The following is a 24344-nucleotide window of genomic DNA, read 5'->3' as shown; positions in this document are numbered from 1 at the left end:
CAATATATTTGTCCTAATTTTATCACTAGTCTCAATATATTTTGTGAAGGATTGCTGGTACAAATCAGCCTTCATAACTGATTTACGTGTGATCACAGAATATAAATAAGGTCATCCTTATTTCTATTCTGTGGTGTGGTGTGATGTTGCCCATTCTCGTCTCGTTGCGGTGTATCATTGATTATGTGGAGGCGCATCAAAACAACAGCAACAGCAATACTAGATTTTGGCGGTTCTCTTGGAAAGGAGAAAAGTGGACGAAAACAGATGCAAGAATCCAAACTATTTCTTCCGTTGATTACCATCTTGGGTATGATCGAGGAATCATTTTTCGATTTTAAAAACGTACCGTATTTTTACTGCTAACAAGACAATTATTGGCCTGGCCAACAACTTCACTCCTGTCCGTCATTACGATTATTTTTGATTTTTTTTAAAAATTCAAGATTTATTACTTTTTTGTAATCTTTGTTTATTCCAGAAATCATACATTCTTACTTATTTTAAGAGTTAATAATGTTAAATGTTATTATCTAGGGATTTTTCGAGGCAAATGCTCAAAATATCGAGGACCCCCATGAAAAGCACCTCTTGGTGATTGGGGCATCCTCTTTATAGATATGTTGTCAATCAATCAATCGATCGAAATCCTGCAGATTTGTGTGCAGGCAATATTTTGCAGGCTTGCAACAAAGTTTTTAGTCTGGCACAGTTAAATATCGTCATTCAGTTTAGTTTTCAATTCTTAAAATTTGACTCCATGCAAAAAATATCTTCTAAATTTCTACAATCAGCTTAAATAATAAATAACAACAGATGACAAAAAAGAGAGGAGCAATCAAACTGTTAAAAATTCTACAGTTTCAGATGTATTGCCTTTAAGATGCAAAGCAAAAACTTCCTGTGCTTAGCTTTTTTAAAAATTCATTGTTATTTTGGTTATAGGTTTTTATCTCTAATCAGATTTTGGCAAGGGTTGTCTTAACTTGTTGCAAATGGTTCAGATGTACCACAGGAAGGCCTAACCTACAAAGATATTTTTTAGTCTCTGACCAGTCCTGCCAAAGAAATTGCCTTCACCATCAATAGTTTTTGAGATGATCTATCAGCCACCCACTTTGGTTCCAGCTTGTTCTATCTGAATTAGTTGGTCTAGGGAGCATTGCATATGCTATGTAATAAATGACTGGAATGTATTGAACAGAAAAAGGATTATTTAAAAATAAAAACCGAGCTAACTCAGTAAAGAGCATTATGCATAAAGTTCATTGTGACCTTAAGGACTTTCTTTATTTTGTTTTTTGATCTTGAAAGCTGATCACTCTTGTACGGTTAACATTTTTGAAACAACACCTTTTAAGGTACAAATACGCTGGCATGTGGTATTTGAACATTTCTTAGCAATTATGCATAAAAGACAAAGTAGAGCTACTCCACTGATGGTGCAGGTACAAGCAGGGAAAATGGAAAGCTACAGAAAAAGCAGTCTAAAAACTGACAGCAAGTCTGGGTAAGAGATTGCTTTTTTGTGTTTTTACATAAGTGTAGTTTCAGGCCTGGCCGTTTGAGGCCAGCGATAGCTCGCGCTCGCCTCCACGCTCCCCTCGCAACCTGAGGTGAGCTATGAATTGCTCTCCTAAACAGAACATGAAGGGAGAATCGCTCCCCTAAAATTTCCATTCATTTGCCCTTTTCCTATTCAGTGAACCCTGAAAACGTACAAGGGTTAATTGGTTTATTTTTGTAACAGCAATTTCTCCCGTCATTGCATTTTTTGCAATAAACTTTATGCTTGTTGGGCGGTTTTTTATGATAGGCATAAACTTCAATCTATTCTGAAAAGGATAGTTAACGGGAAAGTACGTTTGTAGTGATTAGAACCTTTCAATCTTAAAAAAACAGGAATATTTTTGGAAGGAAAGTCGAAGAAATTGGTAGGAATTGTAGATTGGGGATATAATAAGACAGCAGGTCCCTTCCAGCAATAGAAACAAAACTATCCCTCAAAGAGAACAAGGTACTCTGTCTTGCAGATCAAAAACAACAACCAAAACATGGAATTCCACTATCCAGCAGCATTTACTGAAAAACCTAGATTGGGTGAAAAACCTAGATTGGGTGAAAAACTATAACGGCGACAGCTTTTGCGTTGTGCCAGCTTTACATAAAACTGAAAGAGTCTGTTCTTATGAATACTTCAAGTAAAGGGGGTGCCTAAGTCCAGTTAAAGCAAATTCAAATTGAAAGAAGTAAAACAGCACACTCCTGACTGAGGCTATTACATTGAGGCAACTGACAGATACTAAAGGGGCTTATTAAGTCATCTGTCGATTGTCTTTAAAGTATGTTCTATGTGTTACTGATTTAACTCGCCTCAGCAAATGAGGGGAGCGATTCACAGCTCACCTATGAAAATACAAACAGCCAGGCCTGTTGTTTAGCTATTCCTAGTCTAATTTGATTTGAAGATGTGAAGACTATGAACTCTATAACTGTTAAGATTGATAATCAATGTAGTTCAGCATTTTGTACGTTGAGTAATGAGCAAAAGTTAATACAATTATAATGATGACTTTGTACATGAGTACCTCGTTCCAGGTAATAAGTTATGCTCGAAACGTCATACTTATCTTTCTTTTGTATACAAAGCAGGGCCCTGCGAATTGATTCGATTCGTTTTCGAATGGGCTGCCAATTCGATTCAAAATTTTTTTCTGATTCAAAGGTTTTTGAATCGAATCGGCCAGGGTTCAATTTTACTTAAAGATTTACAGCCGATTCGATTTGAGATTCGATTCAAAATTGAATCTTCAGGCCGATTCGATTCAATTCGATTCGAAATGAAAATTTGTTGATTCACAGGGCCCTAGTACAAAGTTATTATTTTATTGCAGTAATTTTTGTTTAGGTTGATGTAAGAACTGAACTTGCTATTTCCATTCCTTTTTTATTCAAGGGCTTGTTGATCTGCAAGTAACACACCTGCCTTCCTGCTCTGTTTATGGATAAATTTGACTTCTTTGGTGAAAGTCAAATTCCAGAATAATCTGTGAAGTAGCTTCCATTTTCAAGCTTTTTTGAACCGGAACCGAACCAGAATACAATATGTGTAAATAAATAATCACAACTCTTGACTCTTGTGACATTACAGAAAGCATCTTCCTCTGTTTAAAGAAATATTTGTCTCTACAGGGCTGAAAAATCAGATGGAGCAAAGTTTCCAATAACAAGAGCTATTCTTTGGTATTAATTTCGCTGTTTTTTCTTGTTTTATTCACTTTTTGTATGTTAATTTATATGATTGTATGAGGTTAGTCTCTATTTCATCTCTGAACTCACTTATCAAGTTACTTAACAGTCAGTTTTGTGTGCCTTAAGAAAACAATTCAATAGATTTTGGAACACTAGTTGATACCAATGTTTTAATTTGTTCAAAATCGTCCCCTTACTGACTTACCATGATAATGATGCAGTTATTAGTAAGATGGTATCTCTTGACAACTCTTGTCTGAGGTGATACACTTTATTTTGTTACATGGCAGCCAGTAACACTAGTTGCAATGATACGCTGACCCTTAGGGTACATTTGAACCTTGATTCAAGGTCATAATAGCCTTCAACCAGTGACAATAGGACAGGGCTTTTGGAAATGCAAGAAAGATATTGTGAACAAGGGAAACAACCATGGCAGTATTGAAACCTTTAATTTTAAACCTGGCCAGGGCAGTACTGAAACCAGCAATACTATAAATTGTTACTTTACCAACTGAGCTTTGTCACCCTTCAAATCCAAACCATTCCACATATCCTTACCTTGACTTTTGACCATGAGCCACAACTAGTACTTCTGCACATCTTGACCCCATTGTTTAAGATTGTTTAGAAAACTTTGATTGCTATCATATGAGTTTCACAAAATGTTTCACTGCATGCCATAGCTTGCAGAAACTGCATGACGCATGAAATTTACCACGCTCCTGCATTTTTTCTTATTGTAGTCTATTGATAACTTTGATCTATGTGGTTCATTTTATGATAAATCAATTTATCATTTATGATTGTAGGGATAGAAGCTCAAGTGAAAAATCTCAAATAATTTCTTTTTCTGCCCAGAGGTACATATCTTTTTCTGACAAACTTGCTTCTTGCTATGTTATTCAATATTTAAAGACCAAAATAAAGTTTTTCCTTTAGAGGTGTTTTTCATATACTGAGTCTTTAGTTATGCTAAGTATGCATAGCAAACCAGTTCTGTATGTGGGTACCTAGCATAGCTATTTGGAATTTATATTAGAAATTCTGTTTTGGCATTATTCCATTGCTTTGCCTGTTAAACTTCCACCTGGAAATATTTCACATGAAAAAATTTAAACTAATCCTATTCCTTTTCAACCATTTTTACAAAACTCGGGTGGGTCATAAGTGGGAGGGGGCTCCTCTACCTCATTTTTCAAGGTTTTTTGTAGTATGCTTTTCTTTAAATTGTTGAGCTCTGTTTCTAGGGCCATTTGAGTTGTAAGAAGCTGTGCTTGCTAATTGCTAGCTTTATGCTGGTAAATCTTTTCATGTCCAACTGTTATTTACTTTAGGAAGCTAACTTAGGTGTTTTTCAAATGCTTTTTCCACTGCCTTAAAGCCTCCCACCTCAAATCTGTAATAAATGCAAGTACTTTCTAAGTGTTCTTTAATCTTGCCTATGATTTTTAAGGAAAATTAGATTATACTTGAGTGAAAAGACATTGCATCTTGCTGCAAAACATGGAAACGCTGCTTCAAGTTTTTTCATAGGAAGCTTTGTAACTGGATCAGGTAAGAGTCTTTGTGCTGTCTGATTGGATTGTGAATAGATATGCAATTTTTTGATACAAAGCTTTGTGTAACGCAATCAATGGTAGAGTACGTACCAGTTACTAAGACATGCTTGTGAATCCTTTTGGAGTGAAACATTTTGATTTAGATATTCTTGCAGTGCCCCTGACTTGTTTCTTCCACAAATGTTCAAATTTGTTGTATGAATTTACACTTTTACCCAACTTGTAATACCTCATCAGGAACAAGAGAGAAAAAGATCAACGAGAAAGGATATGATAGCATATCATGATCAACATTTTTTGAATTCACATGAAGCAGTAAACATTTGGTGGTTAAATATTTACAGGTCTGGATAGGGCATCCACCAACCACTGTTTGTGGTCCTCTAAGTGCTACTTGAGGACATTTAAGCACCGCATACAGTTGTTAAACGATTTGCAAGAAAATTTGCCAGCTTTTCTTCCTTTTTGAAGCTGTTTTCTACTTAGTAAAAATGAATAAAGGTAGATTTATCTTCTTAAAAGCACTGAATTCAAATTTACTTAATTTTAAACATGTTTCCTTTTTAGATGGTGTGTTTCTACAAATAGACAGGTTTGATCCAGGAAGAAATATCGAGATTCAAGCAGGTAAATGCTATGAATAGTTATGTCTTTGTAATTGCTTGTCAATCTTCAAGACATTTTTTTACAGTGTCTGTCTTCATTATGAAAAGATAGCAGATAAGCCAATTGTAAGACTTGGGAGAGAGTCGGACTATTTCATATAATTTTGGATTGGTTTGCTGAATGCAGATGGGTCAATAAACCACTTTGCATTTTGCTTTTTCTAGGATTGATTTTAAGCAGACTTGGTTTTCCTCCCATAAAATACTCCTTGCTTTTCAGCACAAGGCTTTGTTACCAGAAGAGTTCCTACTGCTGTTATCCCAGGTGATCACATTATCAGTGTCAAGGTACATTTCTAGTTTTCCATATTTTATTCATTTCTTCAATTAAAGTGGCTTGGCTTCATCATTCGGCCAAATCAATTTGTTTTTCTCTCGCAATATCCACATTGAAAATGTGGTTATAGTTTTTGAGGGAAAGTTTGCAGTTTGTGGAATATTAATTGTCAAGTCCGTTGGAAATCTTTATTTTTAAATGCTTTTCGGAGTCATAACACTTTTGGGAGTCATAACACAGAGGAATGTTAGTAGCGAATAGCTGATAACGTGGGACACCGTAATAAAACTCGGCAACATGAATGTTCATTCTCTGACCACGTTCACATTGGTACGTTTTCAAAATATTGCATTTTAATTGAAATGTCAGCGAACAAAATATTTATTTTTAAGCCTAAAATTTATCACTTTTGTTTAAACGAGGTAAACACGTAAAGAAACGGTTGCATTTTAGTATGAAAGTATGTTTATGGTGACGTGATATCAGAAATGCAGTGATGATATCAGGATTTCTTTCATTAATTATGGCTCAATTTAACCAACAGTTTATCCCTGGTTTGTGCAGAAATGATACAGCTAGCTGTGTGGCAGACAACAACATGATGCAGCAACACATTGAGGTTTGTTTGACTGTAACCAAAAGCCCTTTGAGCATAAAAATGAAGGTTCAGCTTTGACTGAGAGACCTTCTGTATATTCAAGCTCCGTTTATACGAATACTGAATGGTACTGAAATGAAAGAAAGAAGAATGGAATTTTCGGAGATGTTCAAAGGAAACTATTGAAAGGGTTTGGTTCCATTCTGTTCCATTCCGTTCCGTTCTGTTCTGTTCTGTTCCGTTCTGTTCTGTTCTGTTCTGCTCTGTTCTGTTCTGTTCTGTTCTGTTCTGTTCTGTTCTGTTCTGTTCTGTTCTGTTCTGTTCTGTTCTGTTCTGTTCTGTTCTGTTCTGTTCTGTTCCATTCAGTTCTGTTCTGTTCCGTTCCGTTCCTTTTCCTTTCCTTCCGTTTCGTTTCCTTCCGTTTCATTCCGTTCTGTTCTGTTCCGTTCTGTTCCGTTCTGTTCTGTTCTGTTCTGTTCTGTTCTGTTCTGTTCTGTTCTGTTCTGTTCCATTCCGTTCTGTTCTGTTCCGTTCTGTTCTGTATCATTCCGTTCCGTTTCGTTCCGTTCCGTTTCGTTCCGTTTCGTTTCCTTCCGTTTCATTTCCTTCCGTTTCATTCCGTTCTGTTCTGTTCTGTTCTGTTCTGTTCCATTCCGTTCTGTTCTGTTCCGTTCTGTTCTGTTCTGCTCTGTTCTGTTCTGTTCTGTTCTGTTCTGTTCTGTTCTGTTCTGTTCTGTTCCATTCAGTTCTGTTCTGTTCCGTTCCGTTCCGTTTCCTTTCCTTCCGTTTCGTTTCCTTCCGTTTCATTCCGTTCTGTTCTGTTCCGTTCTGTTCCGTTCTGTTCTGTTCTGTTCTGTTCTGTTCTGTTCCATTCCGTTCTGTTCTGTTCCGTTCTGTTCTGTATCGTTCCGTTCCGTTTCGTTCCGTTCCGTTTCGTTCCGTTTCGTTTCCTTCCGTTTCATTTCCTTCCGTTTCATTCCGTTCTGTTCTGTTCTGTTCTGTTCTGTTCCATTCCGTTCTGTTCTGTTCCGTTCTGTTCTGTTCCGTTCTGTTCCGTTTCGTTCCGTTTCGTTTCCTTCCGTTTCATTTCCTTCCGTTTCATTCCGTTCTGTTCTGTTCTGTTCTGTTCTGTTCTGTTCTGTTCTGTTCGTTCTGTTCCGTTCCGTTTCGTTCTGTTCTGTTCTGTTCTGTTCTGTTCTGTTCTGTTCTGTTCTGTTCTGTTCTGTTCTGTTCTGTTCTGTTCTGTTCTGTTCTGTTCTGTTCTGTTCTGTTCTGTTCTGTTCTGTTCTGTTCTGTTCTGTTCTGTTCTGTTCGACTTCAGTAGTTTCAGGTGTTTCATGGTTATGCAAAGTCTTCAACTTCGTGCAAAGGAACTAAGAGTTCCTCAAGTCTTTCAGGGTCCATCTTTAAATACCAACAAAAATACTCTTGGTCGAAAAAATTCTTTGAGATGGTCTGTTTCACATCTTCCTGCATATACTTTTCCAAAAAACGACAATATAGTGTGCGAATAAATTGAGTACCAGAATGAAATAAATCAGTTTTGATAGTTAAAGTTAGTTTTGTGTTTTTTGGATAAGCTTTCTTTTAAACATCGTTTTTTAGATGAGGTACCACGCGCAACGTACATATATACTTTTCAACCTGAAGTATCCATCTTTTTCCAGTATTCGGTGACAAAAGCCCTGTTCACACTATAGGAGATTCGTTTGTATCGGGTCACGTTTGATATTTGATAGGGGTTCTGTTCATACAACGAGGCTTGTTTTTTTTAGATGTATGGCAGTTGTAAATTATTTTTGTTGGACGAATAAAGCTGTCAGTATGCAGGAATTTAAAAGTGGGGGGGGGGCAAGGCTAGCTAAGTAGGGGGTCAAGGCTTTTTCCCCTTTTACTGCAGCTTTAAAACCACTTGATTCTCAAAAAAACAGGGGGCATTGCCAGCCGGCCCCCCGGTGGTGGGGGTGCTAGTAGACAAAAAATTTACTGCCTTGCTGTGAAATTCGGAAATTTTAAAGTGGGTCAGGATTGTCTGTGGATCTACTTCGCTTTTTTCGTGGGTTTTTTCTCATCAAAAATTGATATGTCTAATGATATAAAGTCTTGATTGTACGAGAGGTATTTGACAAAATGTTAACTGTTCAACTTTTTTCTCGTTCCCTGCATTTAATCCGTCGCGGGAAAGAGACCTAGCAAACAGATGGATGCGGCAATCTAAAGAAAATTTTTAAGTTGAATCCTTTTTGTCGGAGGTAATTCTTGTAATTGCTTCTAACTGCTGGCTAGTTGAGTCGGTGAAGTATTTAAAACAGCGCTGTTTATCACCATAGAAAAAAGGTTAAATGCGGTGTTTCAATGTCGAGGTGTAACAAAGATTCTTTCTTCATCTGTCAAAACAACGAAAAACCAGATCCTACCGTTCTGATGCACGAGAGCCATTTTCCTTAGACTCTGTGATCATTATGGATACACGCCTTAAAGTAGCTCGTTTTATCATTGTTCTTATCATTCGTTTTTTGGCGATATTGCATAGTAACTTTATCGTGTGAGACTGATATCTGCCTTGGGATCACCTTCCAATCGTCTTCTATCAGGAATTTTTCAAGAAAACGATTTGTTACTCTTTGCAAGTATTCTTACAGGCACTAAGTCCAAACAGTGAACTGTTCACTTCAAAAATTAATCCCGTGTTGTTGTTCAATCCAGCTTTGTTTCTTCTACGAACGCTGATTAGAACAAAAGCCTGTTGTTTATTCAACCAATGGGAATTTAGATGGTCACTGAAATTTTTCAGTATCTAGTGCTTTGAGAAAAGTGTACTGAGAAAGCAAAGTGTAAAATATTCCTTTCTCAAGCGCACGAACCCAGCCACATCGCTCTCATAAGGACAACTGTTGTATTCTTGTTCATCAAATACACAAACTTTCTTCTATTTATGTCTTAAGTCTAAATTTTCATGATAGTTTGTGTGGTCTGCATCTTTTATTGATTCTTGTGTTACTAATCGTCTTCTTTGCTTTTCAGGTACTGAAAAACTGTTGCAGTAAAAAACATCCTGTAAATGTACCAGATTTCTTCATCTCTCGAGCATGTTGCTATTATCAAACAGACATAGATGAAATGATCGTAGATTTATCATGTATGTTATTTAAAGCTTTATACAACATCCATTGACTTATTTATTCAGAAATCTGACCAAAGTTGCGATATTCCAGTTTTCATTGTCAGGTGTAGCCAAAATTTCCTCTTTATATTTATCAAAGCTTTGACTTGCTCTCTAAAGCAAAGCATCTTTCTCTCTCGTTTTTATTTCATCTTCTTCAGGATCCACTAGACTTTTTCACCCCATCCAAAGTACCGCCATTGTTTGCACTAAAATTGAGAGATTGGAATTTCTATCACTATTCTCATTTGGAGCGTAAGTGTTCCAAATTGAAAAGACTACAGGGCGCCAGTACAAAATGACATTATTCTTTTGCAGGTGATATCGTTACGTTTGCAACAGACTTTGAAGCAAAACCCATCAAGTCAATTCCTATCATACCTACAGCGTTGGCGAAGAATTTATCCGGGCCTATGCGTCTAAGTTACGTTCAAGGAAGCCCCAAGTTTGGGTATGTTTTCATAAATAAACTGCAATGACATCGCAACGCAATATAATCGCCAAAGCAACTAATTTTTTTCCTTCTGATTTTTAGTCTGAGACTTGTGAGCTCTTATTTCATTTTTTTGACTTTCTTGTTTCTTATTCTCTAATTTTCTGACCTTATTTCAACGTGAGCCTCGCTATTCTTATTAAGTATACTATTTTTAAGAACAAAAAAATGTGTTCTACCAACAATTTAAAGTAGTTCCACTGAACTCTGCTCTTCCCAGCTTGCACTCTTTAGTTGGTGCTGTTCTGACGTCATATTTTTTGTGGTATATGTAAATATAATGCTTTTTAAACGTGTTCAAAAAGAAAACTATTATAAATATGTGCCTTATGTGGTTTGAAATCGTTTTGAAGCTTCGTTGGTAGTGAAATTTATTTGTGAAGTGATATTTTGACAGCTATCTGACGATGGATCAGACACGAAAGCTTCTTCTCCTGCTTGAAAACGATCCAAAGGTTGATTCTCTACCTCTTGTTGGAATGTAAGTCTGTTTTATGGTAATAATATTACTGTTAGTTCATGGACACAGGCAATTAAAACTCATTTTTACTCACAAGTATGATACAATCCTTGCCAAGACTACTTTGAACACCTACCAATTTGCGTTGCCTTTTATATCTTTCATTTCTTTCCGGAAAAAACTACTACTTCCACCTCGTTCCCTCAAGATTAATGTTGATAGTTTAGACAAATGATATAAAAGAAACGCAAAAGCAAGTACTTCCTAATTCCTTAACCCGTTTTATAGTAAACCAACCTTTTTTCGTGGGGAGAGGGGGATGGCTGAATTTGACTTGCAAAGTGACGTCAGGATTCCAAACTTTTGGCAGGCATTGTTGCTTAGTGTGATTTACCTGGAAACGAGCTGGCTTTTTTATTCTACTTGAACTCCCAAAGTATGGTTTCCACAAGAGAAATACCTTGGGCCCTTGAGTTCTTGATTTCCAGAGAGATCGCGCAATACCAAGTCCTCCGTACACACTGCCGTACTGCTCCCCTGTTCTATTGGACTAAATTTATGATTGTCAACTGTATGTAAGCATTAACATCTGCAACACGTGATTTGAAGAAAAGTAAATACACCTTCGCAAACCTCTTGAACATCCTTGCATGTCAAAGGTGAAAGATTGATCAATTTCCAATGTTGTAAGGGTCAAAATAAAGAGAACGCTTACTGCGTCGGCAAAAAAGTACTTTAAAGTGTATTTGTTACTGATCAAAGTTATTTTAGAATCTTTTATCCCTATAGAGTATCGAAAACCTCCTATGCCTGATTAGACCCTTTCCGTTTTGGAAATTTCACCACCAACCTCATTTTTTGTACAAGCTCTCCAACTGCCTTAATATTGAGTACCAGGTAAAAATACAGACATATGTAAGTCATAAACTTTGGTACATTGTTAAATTTTTTATGTGTCCTAGCTTCCTGAGGTAGTTTTAGGACAATGAGAAGCTATGCTTATCGAGCAATGGTCTGGTCCTCCCTTGCGACGTGACCATCTTACACGATTCTACCCCTGGAATTACAGAGAGCTGGACATGTTCCCCTACTCTAAGTGAAAGTTTGTTCATGTTAGGCATCCCAACCCTAGACTCTTGGGCCTGTATTTTGCCACCCTTACCACTGCGACATCATCACATAAATATTAGGGCAAATCCGTTCACATCTTTTTCTACATAAACACATCGCAGCTTTTTCTTACTTAGGTTCTCGTGATTTTAGCTACAGTGGATACAGTTGCTTGTGAAACCAGCTGTTTGTTCTACACCATCCCACCCCGTTTACCATATCCTCCTATTCGAGATTACAGAGCACTAATTGGCTTCTCACTTTACTAGTGGCTTATTTTGATCTGCATGTAACTAGAAAATCTTTTAGTTATCATGCAAGGTTTTTTAGTTTTATTTGTAAATCTTAGATTGATTCTAGCTATCCATTCACGTTTTTATTGTTCAATAAAGATGACCATCTACTTTCCCTTCTAACCCTTAGATGGATAAGTGGAGTGGAAGATATTTCGCACCCGTTTACTTGGGCCTGTTGTCTCAAATTCATACGCGCTGATTATATAAATGAAAGGTTTGTAGGTCTATTTTTGTTGAAAGAGAACTGCAAAGACTTTTCGATGTCATACAGCCTTTGGACAGAATTATCAGTTTCTAGTTCAACGATTATGTAACATATAAAGCGTCGTGAAAAGTTGAGGTCTTGAAAAGTTGAGGCACTAACCATAGAAAGGGCTACATTCTGTTGCCATCTTAGAAGCAATAATCTTTAAAGTTCCCGTGTTTAAGGTAACATTAAGAAACACGTGGTAATTACGCAATTTTTCAAGACCTCATCTTCTAATCAACACGAAGATAAAAACAGATAGTTTCCCGGCTGGTTTTATGACATATCCGGAGACTTGGAGAATTGTAGTTATTTTGACAACCTGTGTTAAAAAGCCTTTGAACGTGAATATGACTGAAATAATTCGATGACGGAGTAGATATACTGGAAAGATAAAATCACTATCAGAGCTCACTTCAGTAAAATCAGCCGAAAGTCCTTTTGAACCAAGGTAAGGAAATGAGTTCAAATGGGTTTTACACTCTTTTTAAACGAGACAGCAAATTGAAGTGCAGGATGGCTGTACCTATTTTCCAAAACTAAGAGGCTGGGCTTTTCTCAATTTGCTCTTAATTTAATAGGAAAGAAGTATCAGGCAGTAATGACGGGCTTCAGGAATGCCTTTGAATAGATAGGCCATCAAACGCTCTGAAAGGAAATGGGATAAACTATCGCATTCTACCAGAAAGAAGACGGAGCTTTGAAGCATCCTTAGCAGGTTTTGTGAAGAGCGGGGCATCCTCCTCAAAATCTGCCTAAACATTTTCAAATAGCGAATGAAATCAGGTTTAAATGGTTTCACTAAAACTGATTCTAGTTTGCTTATGGGAGCTGTGACCGCTTTAAAGATAAGATATTCCTTTATTGCTCAATTTCTTCACTAGATGGACAAAATGAAATAGAAGTCAATCACATTTAATCAATAAAAGATAAGACATCTTAAAAGCCCAACATCTATTGGGTGTTTTTCATTGACCGAAGCAGAACGAATGACCAACTAAGAAGAATAATGAACTAAGCGCTTAAACTCAAAATTATGCAACTGTGGATTTGGATCGTGCTGTGCCGGTAGACAGAGATCTACAGCCTCAAATTTCATGTCTCAGTTCGCAAGATTAATATGTTTTACAATCAGATGTATGAAACAGTTTCTTTTCTCTCATGAACAGAGACTTTAATGCTAAAATGATATTCAAAATACAAAACACGTGGCAGCTTGCTGACGTAACAACGTTGTCCTAAAACCTTTGGGTTTCTTGAAGCAAATTTTTTTAAATTTATCTCTGGTTTTTGAACATTTCTCTTCCTTGATGCTGATATATGAATATTTTTACAACTTAATATTTTGATCACCGGTAAGAAAGATAATCTGTATATTGCTGGAATATCAATCTAAAACCCGGTTACTAATCAAAACAGTAATAATAAATCAAATTTTTAAACCTCTTTTAAACTAACAAAGTGTGCTAAACCTTTCTTTTATAAAGGTAACTTGTTAAAAGTGTATTTAGGGTCAGAATCTCCGGTTTTTAAGAATATTGTATAAGAATATTGCTGAGCCTCAGCTCATATGTCAGCAGTTGCCTGCTGTGATGTTCAGAACAGAGATTCTCATGCCTGGCATATCCCGATTTTTTTCAGATTTGAATATATTCTAGCTCAAAACAAAAATTTCTTAAGAATGTGCAGACTGAATGAAAATTATTGTATACTTACAAAAAATATAAGTTTAAGTACTACAGAAATTGGGGGCAAAGTTATGGAATTAGCAATGGTGGTTATCAAGGATTAGTGGGTATCGAAATGAAGCCAAATGATGCTCATATGCAAACAACTATGAAGAGCCCTTCGTGTGTGAGCCCGGTTTGACCTAAACATTTGATATTCATCAAGCAAAACACATTAGCTGTCGTTCTATTCCGTTTTATTTTCATTTAAAATTCAAAATTGAGTGCCTGGTCCATAGTTACGGGCGCCGTCTGCGCTCTGTACCCGCTTTGCTCTTAATAAAGTACATGGAAATCTTGTTAAAGCAAATATATATGGACTTCAGATATGCAAGGAAGAAGAACCAAACCATTTTTCAGATGCTTATTGTAAATGTACCCAGTACTAGGTTCATTAAGCTTTGACACCGGTTTGCTAGTAAACAGGCAACATTTGTTTATGACGATTTCTGCAAGAACCCTCTCCATAAAGTAGCATTTTTCTTCTTGGCCCCACGGCTTGTATATCAAAGTTGAACATCTAAAGAAACAACTAAACTCGTTACATAACTGGGCAATGTTTCCTCGGCCTTCTCAAGGGGAACACCTGTTTAGTCCCTATGATGCAGAGTGGTACATTTCTCCGATGTCAGAAAGTAAACTATTTCTTCATTTTATTAGCGATGTTAAAAGCTGACAAGATAATTCTTCCTGAAACGATTCTTAATCTTGCATTTTTATTCATTTCAGAATTATAGCTCCCCCATCTTCCTTCCTCCTTCTACATTATCCCACTTCGAAAGGACATCCAGATTTCTACGAAAGTCAACCAACGGTAATTGGCATTATTTTGTTGATAGCTTTGTCAATGTGGGAATAGCGATATAAATTTATTGAAACTTTTGTTAAACTTTTATTTAAACTCGGTTTGGATCTTTTTTATGATCTTTATTATTGCATACATATTTCCCTCTAAAATTAGCCACTGCTAGAAGCACAATAACGAGTCAAGGTTTTAGCCCTATGGTTGATAACATTAATAAACATTTTTCTTATCAATTTCAAAGTTTCATCTTTTTTTCTTCAATTTTCTGTAGTTAGATGCAAATGGTGGCAAAGTCTTTGATCTTTTGACTTGTAAAGAACAGTTGGTCCTCAGTTCGGTAAGTTTGATCGTGACTTCTAGCTTTAATAGATTCATTTCCTTTCGAAGGCATGCAATATTTTTCCTTTCGTGTTAAATAGCCTTGAACTGAAGGCAGTCCATCGAGCTTCAAATTATCGCATGATATCAATTTGTCAGCTATCTAGTAGGTAAAAACCACTAACAGTTATTTTGGTACACAATGCCAAAATAAACTGGTTCCTGTTTGTGACAAGGTTCGTTAGTGTGATAATGCCCTCCCCCCTTTAGAGATCCCCCCTTTAGAGATCTCCCTTTAGAGACCTTTTTGTGGCAGTAAAGTTTGTAATCAGTCCAAATAGTTGTTCAAAATTGAGTATTTGAGTATTTGCCTAGATATCAAAAAGGTAGTTCGTCTCATACCGCCGATAAAAGATGGTATTTGTTGGCAAAAGTGGCCAAAATTTCTAAAGCTCACATATCTTATGAGTCTGCAGAATAGCCCCTTTCAAACTCAAACAGGAAACAGAACATCATGAAATGTGAATGGAAAGCGAGGCAGCCTAAAAGATGTACTTGAAACAAAGCCATTTTGTTATCTAAATGTTTTCCAGTCTCTTTGATTGATTCTTGCAGTTTTTCTTTTATCTAATTGTTTCTAAGCAATGTAGGTGCCTATATCATTGGTAGAGTGCCTTTTTGGTTTCTGTCATTCACATGCCCTTTATTTTTCCGTGTTTTACACACAGGTTTTCTATCCTTCCAGAAAAAAACAACCAGCGATTCCCAAAATGATATCTGTTTCGATCTTTTGCCAATTGAAGAAAACGATGCAGAATTCGACGTCAAAATCCTCACTCTTAACGATTCGATTCGCGGACATTTTACGGACCTGTCTGTCCAAAGGTAATCCATAGAGTTTACTTAAACTACTATGATGTCGAAATAGGATTAAAAAAGCAAGAGGTTTGTTTTCATTTAGTTGATTTCATTGTACTGCCTTTTGTTTTCTTCATCTTTCAGCAATTTGGTTTTTATTTCTTGTTTATATTTTTACATTTCTCTCAGAAGTTATCGATAAAATTAATGCTTGTAGAGAAATTCGTACACCTTTTATATCGAGTAGCCGCCTGGTTCCCACCGCAGTCTTGAGTGATATTAAGGGTTTTTATCTGTGTGAGTTGCACAGTTGCGAAGACTGCAGAAAGCTACGGAAAAGGCTAGGAAGTGCTGAGTTGAGAAATTTTGCCGGGTCGAGCGAGAGTATGCCCGTTTCTTTTGATTTTTGCGAGCTACACCAACCAAAGCCGTTTGGTCACCCGAAAGAGAAACTTCACAAATCCAAAAAAAATTTTTTACTATGTTTAACTTTTTTGAGAGTTCAGGTGTGTTTAACTTCTAAATTTTAAACCCATGCGATGTTCCCACTGCAATTTTAAACTCATGCAGATGAAATGATATCACTTAAGAATGCAATGGGAACCAGGCTTGGTGGAAGGCGCGCAGCAAGCTGGAAACTTTTGCTTTGAATACATTACTGACCCGGTATGATTATTGACGTGGTTTTCATCCAAATTGACGCCTTTCTGTAAGTGTGTGGTACAGATAACACGTTTACAAAGTTGTGACGTAATATTAACGTCATTGTGTAGGGTTGTGACGTAATATAAACGTAACTATTTTTTAATTTACTTATATGTACTTTGGTCTCGCCGAACCTCCATGTTAGATGATTTTAACCAACACAAGTGCAAATATGAAATATCGCTTTTTCCTTTGCAATTGATGATGTTTGAAAGAAATCAACTTTTATCTACATCATTTGAAATTTACAATAGCATTTACTAACTTCGTTTAATTTATGTCATTTGTAAGAATTTATTGTTTCTGTTGCAATGGTGTTCCTAACATTTGTGATCGTTTTGATAAAAAATTTCTGAAATACTTTTTTGCAGGGAAGTAGTACTTGAAGGCAACGGAATGCCAAAAAGCGACGCCTCTTTCATACCAATTGGACAATACAAAGATAAAGATGATCCGTCCACTCCGCGACCATGTCCCAAGCCTTTTACAATATTGACGGAGGTATACTTTGTCAAACCAGCAATTGATCTTTTTCAATTAAGATTCGGGCATTTGTTCATCAAACTTTCTCCTCTTAGTTTTCTTTTGCGCGTAAATTGTGCTTTCTTCAAGGTTAACTGGAAAAATCTTTGTAAATACCCTTGACAGTACTTGTTGTTGGTGGCTTATTCAATCCTCCACTTTACCTTTCTTAAACTGACAAGGCATTTATTTAGGCCATTACGTTTTCATCGTATCAGGTCCGAATGGGTTGATCAGAAGAAGTTGAAATAGATCTACCAGCCGGTCGATCTAGATCTAAGAAATGTTATAAAGACAACTTCAACTTGAATTATACTTTTATTCTTCATCTGTCGCTTGCATGATGCTTTCTTAATTTTGGAAGATGCTTTCTTATTTCAAATTTTGATTCCGAATTTTTATATTGTAGCGGTAAAGTAGATTTTGCTTAAAAGCTCCATGTTCCGTCAGTTAACTTTTCAAAATTAACAATGGGCTCTGCGGCGCGTTCATGGTTGATTAAATGTCGAAAATTAGTCTTACGTTGCCTATTGGCTACCTAAAAATCGGTCTATTGTTTAGTCTAACCAATGGGAACGTGCAGTAGGTACTTATAACCGTCCTGTTCTGCGTAAAAAAGCATGTTAAAATCTGTTTCTACAGCATTAATAACAACATGCTCTAGATAAATATACTTCTGTATTGCCAGGCGCACCCTCGAACTCCATTGGTTCCTGAGCTGTCTCTCATCGAGGTGCAACCAATCATTTCTTCAACAAGAGAATACAATCCACAGGATTACCAGGAAAATGGTACACCAGAAAGCAGGAATGATGTGTCACAGGCTTCCGTTAGGTCTGAGCAAGCCCGTATTCAACCTGAACGCAGGACAATGCCTAAAGATTTACTTGACATTTCAAATAGTGATATAAATTTCGGCGATGGTGTGGAGGACAGTTGTTTCATTAAGAGAACAGTTGCACATCAAGGCATCGTTGAAACTGATCAAGATGATGGCTCAAATGATGCCAATAATTCTGATGCAACTGGAAAAGTTTCTCAAAATAACACTACGAAAATAGACCAATTGGTGACTGCTCAAAGAACTAATGAAGCCTTAATTGGTACCGAGGAGCGGGGGGCCTATAGAGATAATCACGACTCAAGATTAACTAGTGCCACAGCCAACTGTGCCATGCAGACCGATACTTTGTCTGTTATTGCAGAACATGAACGACAGCTGTTTGAACTTCGTGACCAGGTGACGGATTTTCTTGTGTACTTTTTCTGCACCGCATGATTATTGTTGCGCATGACAAAGGAGCAAGCATACAACAACATCGTTGTTACCCATTTGCGCATGGGCTAACGAAGTCATTTGCTACGATAAAACTTAATATTACAATCAGCCGCGGTTGCGTGTTAGTGCACGCAGGTTGATAACTCTTTATTATTTCTAGTATTAAATATATCAATATTTGTGTCAATCTTGTACTGAAAGTGGTCTTGGGCGTTCTTTTCAATTTGATACACAACACGTTGAAGCACTCCTAGGTTTTAAAATTTCCTGATATGTCACGTTGAAACCCCATTTTGATTTGATTTCTATAAACCATTGATAGCCGAAGTCTCTCTACCACTTAACTTTTCCCTGATAGCTTGATCTCCAGTAGGAAAAATTGTTAACGTACTATTCACGCTTTTAGAAATAACGGTTTGATTTGAAATTTGTTGTAGATTCGTGTGTTACTGCAACAAAAACAAAAGGAAGAGTTGAGACGTGATGAGCTAGCGAAAGTCGATACGCCAAAAGCAGAAATCTCAACGCAATGCAGTCTCATGGAAAGCAGAAAGGATGCAATTTCTATTGGGATAAACACAGGAGTGAGTTTGATCTGGAATGGCAGAGACCCAAGTGAAGGGGCCCTTAGTTGCAGCTGCTGTGAAAAGTGTAAGAGGTTCGTAAGGTTTTTTGACTGTCGAAATTCCGCTCTTGAAAATACCGGATTTGATCTAGAAAAGATTTTGGATGGATCTTAATTCTCGTTGTCATCACCATATGTGACGGTTCTGAATTTTTCGTAACCTCCATGGCACAGCTTATTTCCCTCTTTGAAATATGATATTTCTTTCTCATCTGAACCATTTGTCTAAAAGGGTAATGCGCAACGTCAAAAAGATATTAGGATTAAATCTTTTCGACATAGCTGACAAAATTGTACTCAAAATAAACCTTTTTTCTTTTAAAAGACGCAATTTTTTTAAATCTTATATCGATTCTTGGATATTTCGAAATCTGTTTTTCCATCACAACAGAGATATAATTCTATCTGTTTGATCTTAGAAAAATAAGACGCTCAAGACCAAGTCAAACACAGCAGAGTTTAGAGACATTTTCACTCGAGGTTAATCAAGATTGCCCTATATTGACACCAAACAACGGAAACCATGAAAAGACCCCGGATGTTATTGAATCGTACAGTCTCTCTGAAATCAAAGATGGTGATATACATGTCCACAGTTTGTCCGAGAATAACATGTCAGCCTCCATGCAAAGTTTCGCCTCAGATTTCAACGCTGTTGACTTACCTGTTTTTGATGATAGCCAAAACATCGACCCGAATTCGCCAGACGATGTGGAGCTAGGTACGCCGGTGTGGCTCCCCCTTTTCTTCAATCGCAATTTTTAAAGTGATACCGAAACAAGGCTATTTTCAAAAATGTACGATCGCCTAAAAGTTTTCCCCCTAAAACGCTGAAAATATTATTTTTTTCTACTGAGTATCGTTTTAACCTCTTTTTTATAAGAAAACGAGTTCTAAGAATACCACGACCCGATTAATATAAGAAGAACGTAAGAACCTGACCAACTTCAGATAGAAAATTAGAGTTAAATCAGAAAGTTAAATCAAATTTTTTTCTGAAAATGTTCGGTCATGTTAGCAAAAAAGATCAGCAAATTAAACCGTGTTCTAAAAATGTCAAGCAAAACTGTTATTTAATAGTTTAGTAGAAAACAATTTATAGTATTTAAATGTAGAATAACCAATGTTGACATAAGAACGATGTTGAGAGCGCGCGACCCTCCAATTATCAAAAGAATAAGTACATCGAGCCTTAGCAGTATCATCAATGATAGAATAGCATAAGTCACACTTTTCCCGTTCTTTAGGCCTACACCTTATCATATCACTGCTGGCTGTCAAATTGCCGTCGGAACGACTTTCTGCATCACTAATTACCGGGTTTTGTGAAAACCCAGGGAAGTGTTCGGTAAATTCTGCCGTATTTTCCATGATTTGTTTGATAATTTGAGCAAAGTGAGAGGAATAATAACAGAACTTCGTCTGCTCGGCCTAGAAAGCATAAATAAATATTCACGGGTTTAACTACAATGCTAGAATGCATTGCGTGCATGACGTAATTTGGGAAAGGTCCTTTAACAAAAGTCATTCGCCGTATTAAAGTACCTGCATGTAATTTCTCTTAGGTGCTAGTGCAAGCATGATTTACGAACAAGTAAATCAAAACCAAGTGAGTCTGAATCATTCAACGAAGTCATCTTATAATTCTGGTGATCATGATCAGCATACCGGCTCTGCAGATGAAGAGGAGGCAAATTTCTACAAACAAATGGTTGTAAGTCCGTTTAATGGAGATGTACATAAAAAAATCGATATATTTATTGAGAGAGAACCTATGAGGTTATTATTGAAGACGAGGCTTGTTGTGAGAATATTTTTAGGCTATACAAAGATTGATGTTCATTGAGAAGAGATTTTTGTCTTCAAACAAATAACAAGCAAATGAGACTTGCTTTTCCTGCAATCTTGACAACTTTCGCTAAGAAACTACCTAGCGTATTTTTGTTTTCACTTGCTCTTCAAAACTCAAGCTCTCTTGTTCTCTTGTCAAACTCAAGCTTTTCTAATTGCTCCTAGTCTCGAATACCGCTTTCTATTCTCCTTGAAATTTTAAAAGTCCCTCTAGCCCTTTGAGAGCTCGTTTCAGTGAATTTGCTGCAATATTTCGCTAAGTGTGCCAATCCTGAAAGCTTTTTTCAGTAGGTCGCACGATATTTACACACTCCTTCACACTCATACATAAAGCCTGTTCGTCTTCAAGACCTTGTTTCCATTTTCTCCACCTAGGAAGATGTGAAGGATCTCCTAAACGACCAGGTTGAAGCAAAGGAAGAGACATTGAGACAAGAGAATATCGACGATCCTTCGGATTTCAGATATCTTTCTCGTTTTTCAAACAGCTTGGAAGAAGGAAATGGCGTCAACGAGAGCACCCGACAGCATGATGTGCTTGTGGATAAACTCGAAATGTAACTCAGCTTTTGTTTTGCTGTTATGATATCCTGATATCTATATTAAAATGCTCTTGCGCAACCGGCATGCTTTGCGACAGCTGTCTTGTGAAATTGCCTGTGTTTCCGAATCTCGTGCAGGACGATATTAGGCCGATTTTAGAATCATAATCGCACAGCATGCCTATCGCGCATAAGCCTTTAATCAGTGACAAACTGACACAGTTCCCATAGATATCCTGAAAAAAGATACTGTGTTTTCTCGAAATTACGGAAATGTTACAAAATTCTTGTATTTTTCCACACGTTTGTGTTTGATTAGATAGATAAAAAAAATTGTAAGGATTTGCCTTGAGGAGGTGCTTGAGCGCAAACAATTTCAACTGGAAGGGGAATCAACATTTTGTGATATTTTGAATGAAATCAAAATTGGCATATTTGAGAAATAATGTTTTGGAAAAATTCTAAGGCTGGGTTTGTAAATTTTGCACAAAGAACCTGTATGTTACCAGAATGGTACTAAAGTTTCTTCGTTTTCCAGCGCTCAATATCCAGCGCTCGTTTTTCTATTTTCTTTCAAGAGACACTCAAGTGAGAAAGTATTTGAGACAAAAAACCTTCTTGTGGTAACATTGTAGATAATTATTATTATTTGTTGTTTTTTATTTAATTGTAAGATATATGAAAGTATAGAGGAAATGACGTGCTGTTGTTAAAGCGAATTACACTCTTTTTTTATAAGAACCAGTAAATTTAAGTTCAGGCTGACTAATCCTAATTTTAAGATTCTGTGCGATTGGTAGCTTTTTCGATCTAGGGAATTGTCATGGCCTCATTTGCCAACAAAGTGAGTGAGACAACCTTCATTTGCCAACAAGTTTGAATATTCACCGAAAAAGCACCCACACATGGGTAAAAATCCTCGTTTTTAAGATAAAACGTTGTTGAAAATTCCATTTTACTACAGCTCAGCCTCCGCTTGTTCTTAATTTGTTCTTAACTTTGACCAGTTTTGAGGCTCGTGTTCTTATAAAAAAGAGGGTAATCCTCCGCTTGTTCTTAATTTGTTCTTAACTTTTGACCAGTTTTGAGGCTCGTGTTCTTATAAAAAAGAGGGTAATCCTCCGCTTGTTCTTAATTTGTTCTTAACTTTTGACCAGTTTTGAGGCTCGTGTTCTTATAAAAAAGAGGGTAATCCTCCGCTTGTTCTTAATTTGTTCTTAACTTTTGACCAGTTTTGAGGCTTGTGTTCTTATAGAAAAGAGTGTAATCTTTTTGATACACTTCTTCTTTTGCAGGGGAGCTTTGAACGCCACTGACGCTGAAAGCAGACTGGTCCCACGAGATGGCGCGGTTTTCCACCCGCGGATAAACTATGTATCACTGCTTGGCAATGACACAGGAGATGAGGCTAATATACTCGCGGACGAAATTGCCATGAAATACCTAACATCAAACCAAGTCCGTGATGTTAAGCTCAACGTGACGCAGAAGACGAAAAGCGTCAAGTTCGAAGGCGACGTAGCTGGTGCACTCGCGGGTATGCCCGCGGGTATGCCTCGAATCAATATGAACTATGTTAGTGTAAATGTGTCGTGTAATATGTCCATTGCTACCAAAAGGTATATGCAAAGATATAATCTCCTTGAGAGTCAACCCGTCGCAAACCTGCAGTTGCCGAACAGACATGGCCCGTCCGCGAAAGATGCGGCCGTTAGAAGTACGTCCACGAAACAGGAAGACAAAGAGAATAACAAACAATTTGGCAAAATCCTAGACCTTAAAAAATTAAAGGGACTATCTAAATTGTCGTAGGTTTATATTAACCGAGTATACCTGTGGTCATGCTACACTTACACGACTCAACTGGGTCATGCAGAACCACATATAGACGGAACATTGTTTTTCTCTCCGTAATAATTAATTTTCTCTCCGTAGTAAGATTTCCCTGTTACATTTTTTGGCCTTCGGACACTGTGAGGCGTCTTTGAGTAACCTAGAGACCCCTTTGGACAGTATTTGTAAACCTTGAAGACTAAATTCCCTGAATTCCTTCTTCTACCACTGTGCATATTTGTAATTAAGATATCTTATGAGTAGAAAAAATAATAACAAGCATTTGTATATAATGAATGAAATCCCATTTTTGATCATTTAGCCTTGGTATGTGACTGCTCTGCAAGAAAATAGCGTCCTTTCTCCCATCTTTTCTCTAATTTATCAATTTGGACCACTCCCATTTAATCGAATTCATCAACTCTTTTATCTTTCATGGTCCCCCTCTTCGAGACAAAGAAAAGCGACAAGGATGTGATACGATACGATATCATACCATATTGATTTTAAGCTTATTTGGGGGGATTGATAAAAGTAAGGGTTAGCTGAAGTCGCATACCAATACGTCACGAAATAAAAATGGTATCTTGTAAAAGACAGAGTCCGATCCGATTTGGTTCCCTTGTCTTTCGGTGACCATCTCGCACAGGATTCAGCCAATTACACCTACCGTTGTTACTTCATACCGTCGCGGTCTAGGACAAGACGATATGATATCGTGCCGTATTCATTTGAATACGATTTGGTTCCCAGCAAAAAGTAGCCACCTTGTCTTTCGGTGACCAAATTGCACAGGATTCAGCCAATTACCCCATACCGTTGTTGCTTCATACCAGTGCTGAGGAGATGGGGTCAGGGGGTCACTGACCCGGGGGCCCATGGCTTTAGGGGCCCATAGATAATAACTTAACTAAATGATTAATATTTAGCCTCTCCATTATCAAAACCTGTCAATAATAGTAAAAATGATAGGAAAAGCCTTTAAATGAAATAAGGTAGAAGCAGCAACAGTATTATAGCCCCATTATGTTTGTCAAACAGAGTTAGTAGCTTTAGGTGATTTTCTAGCTAGTTAACAAAACAATTTCCGCAAAATCTGCAAAATGATGGAGCTATAGTCAAGTTTTTCGGGTGCTTGATGCTTCTTAGGAAAAGT

The 24344-nt window shown here is 37.0% G+C and overlaps 1 protein-coding gene across 1 annotated transcript; it reads left to right on the top strand.

Annotated features, from left to right (window-relative positions):
- Nucleotides 1–192: 192 nt before the first annotated feature.
- Nucleotides 193–23495, top strand: LOC135684467 (uncharacterized). Its single transcript, XM_065200043.2, has 22 exons — nucleotides 193–310; nucleotides 1362–1510; nucleotides 3193–3243; nucleotides 4065–4115; nucleotides 4709–4809; nucleotides 5382–5441; nucleotides 5700–5767; nucleotides 6301–6375; nucleotides 9379–9493; nucleotides 9836–9968; nucleotides 10408–10491; nucleotides 12004–12090; nucleotides 14580–14664; nucleotides 14927–14992; nucleotides 15719–15858; nucleotides 16908–17037; nucleotides 17747–18298; nucleotides 18775–18995; nucleotides 19382–19683; nucleotides 20528–20676; nucleotides 21189–21370; nucleotides 22651–23495. Exons 2-22 carry the CDS (start codon nucleotides 1407–1409, stop codon nucleotides 23165–23167), a joined length of 3273 nt encoding a protein of 1090 aa, XP_065056115.2. The 5' UTR covers nucleotides 193–310; nucleotides 1362–1406; the 3' UTR covers nucleotides 23168–23495.
- The last annotated feature ends 849 nt before the right edge of the window (nucleotides 23496–24344 follow it).

Source organism: Rhopilema esculentum, chromosome 21 (assembly GCF_057945365.1).
Source record: "Rhopilema esculentum isolate cy_ngs chromosome 21, ASM5794536v1, whole genome shotgun sequence".
Classification (NCBI taxonomy): domain Eukaryota; kingdom Metazoa; phylum Cnidaria; class Scyphozoa; order Rhizostomeae; family Rhizostomatidae; genus Rhopilema; species Rhopilema esculentum.
The sequence above is the reverse complement of the archived record's forward strand: the minus strand, read 5'-3'. Positions and strand labels throughout refer to the sequence as shown.

What these genes read in the sequence shown, in the direction of transcription:
- LOC135684467 (XM_065200043.2), top strand. Translation starts at nt 1,407, where the DNA reads ATGCATAAAAGACAAAGTAGAGCTACTCCACTGATGGTGCAGGTACAA. An exon ending in AAATATCGAGATTCAAGCAG is followed by an intron (nt 5,442 to 5,699) that starts GTAAATGCTATG and finishes CTTGCTTTTCAG; the next exon opens with CACAAGGCTTTGTTACCAGA. An exon ending in CTTTTACAATATTGACGGAG is followed by an intron (nt 17,038 to 17,746) that starts GTATACTTTGTC and finishes CTGTATTGCCAG; the next exon opens with GCGCACCCTCGAACTCCATT.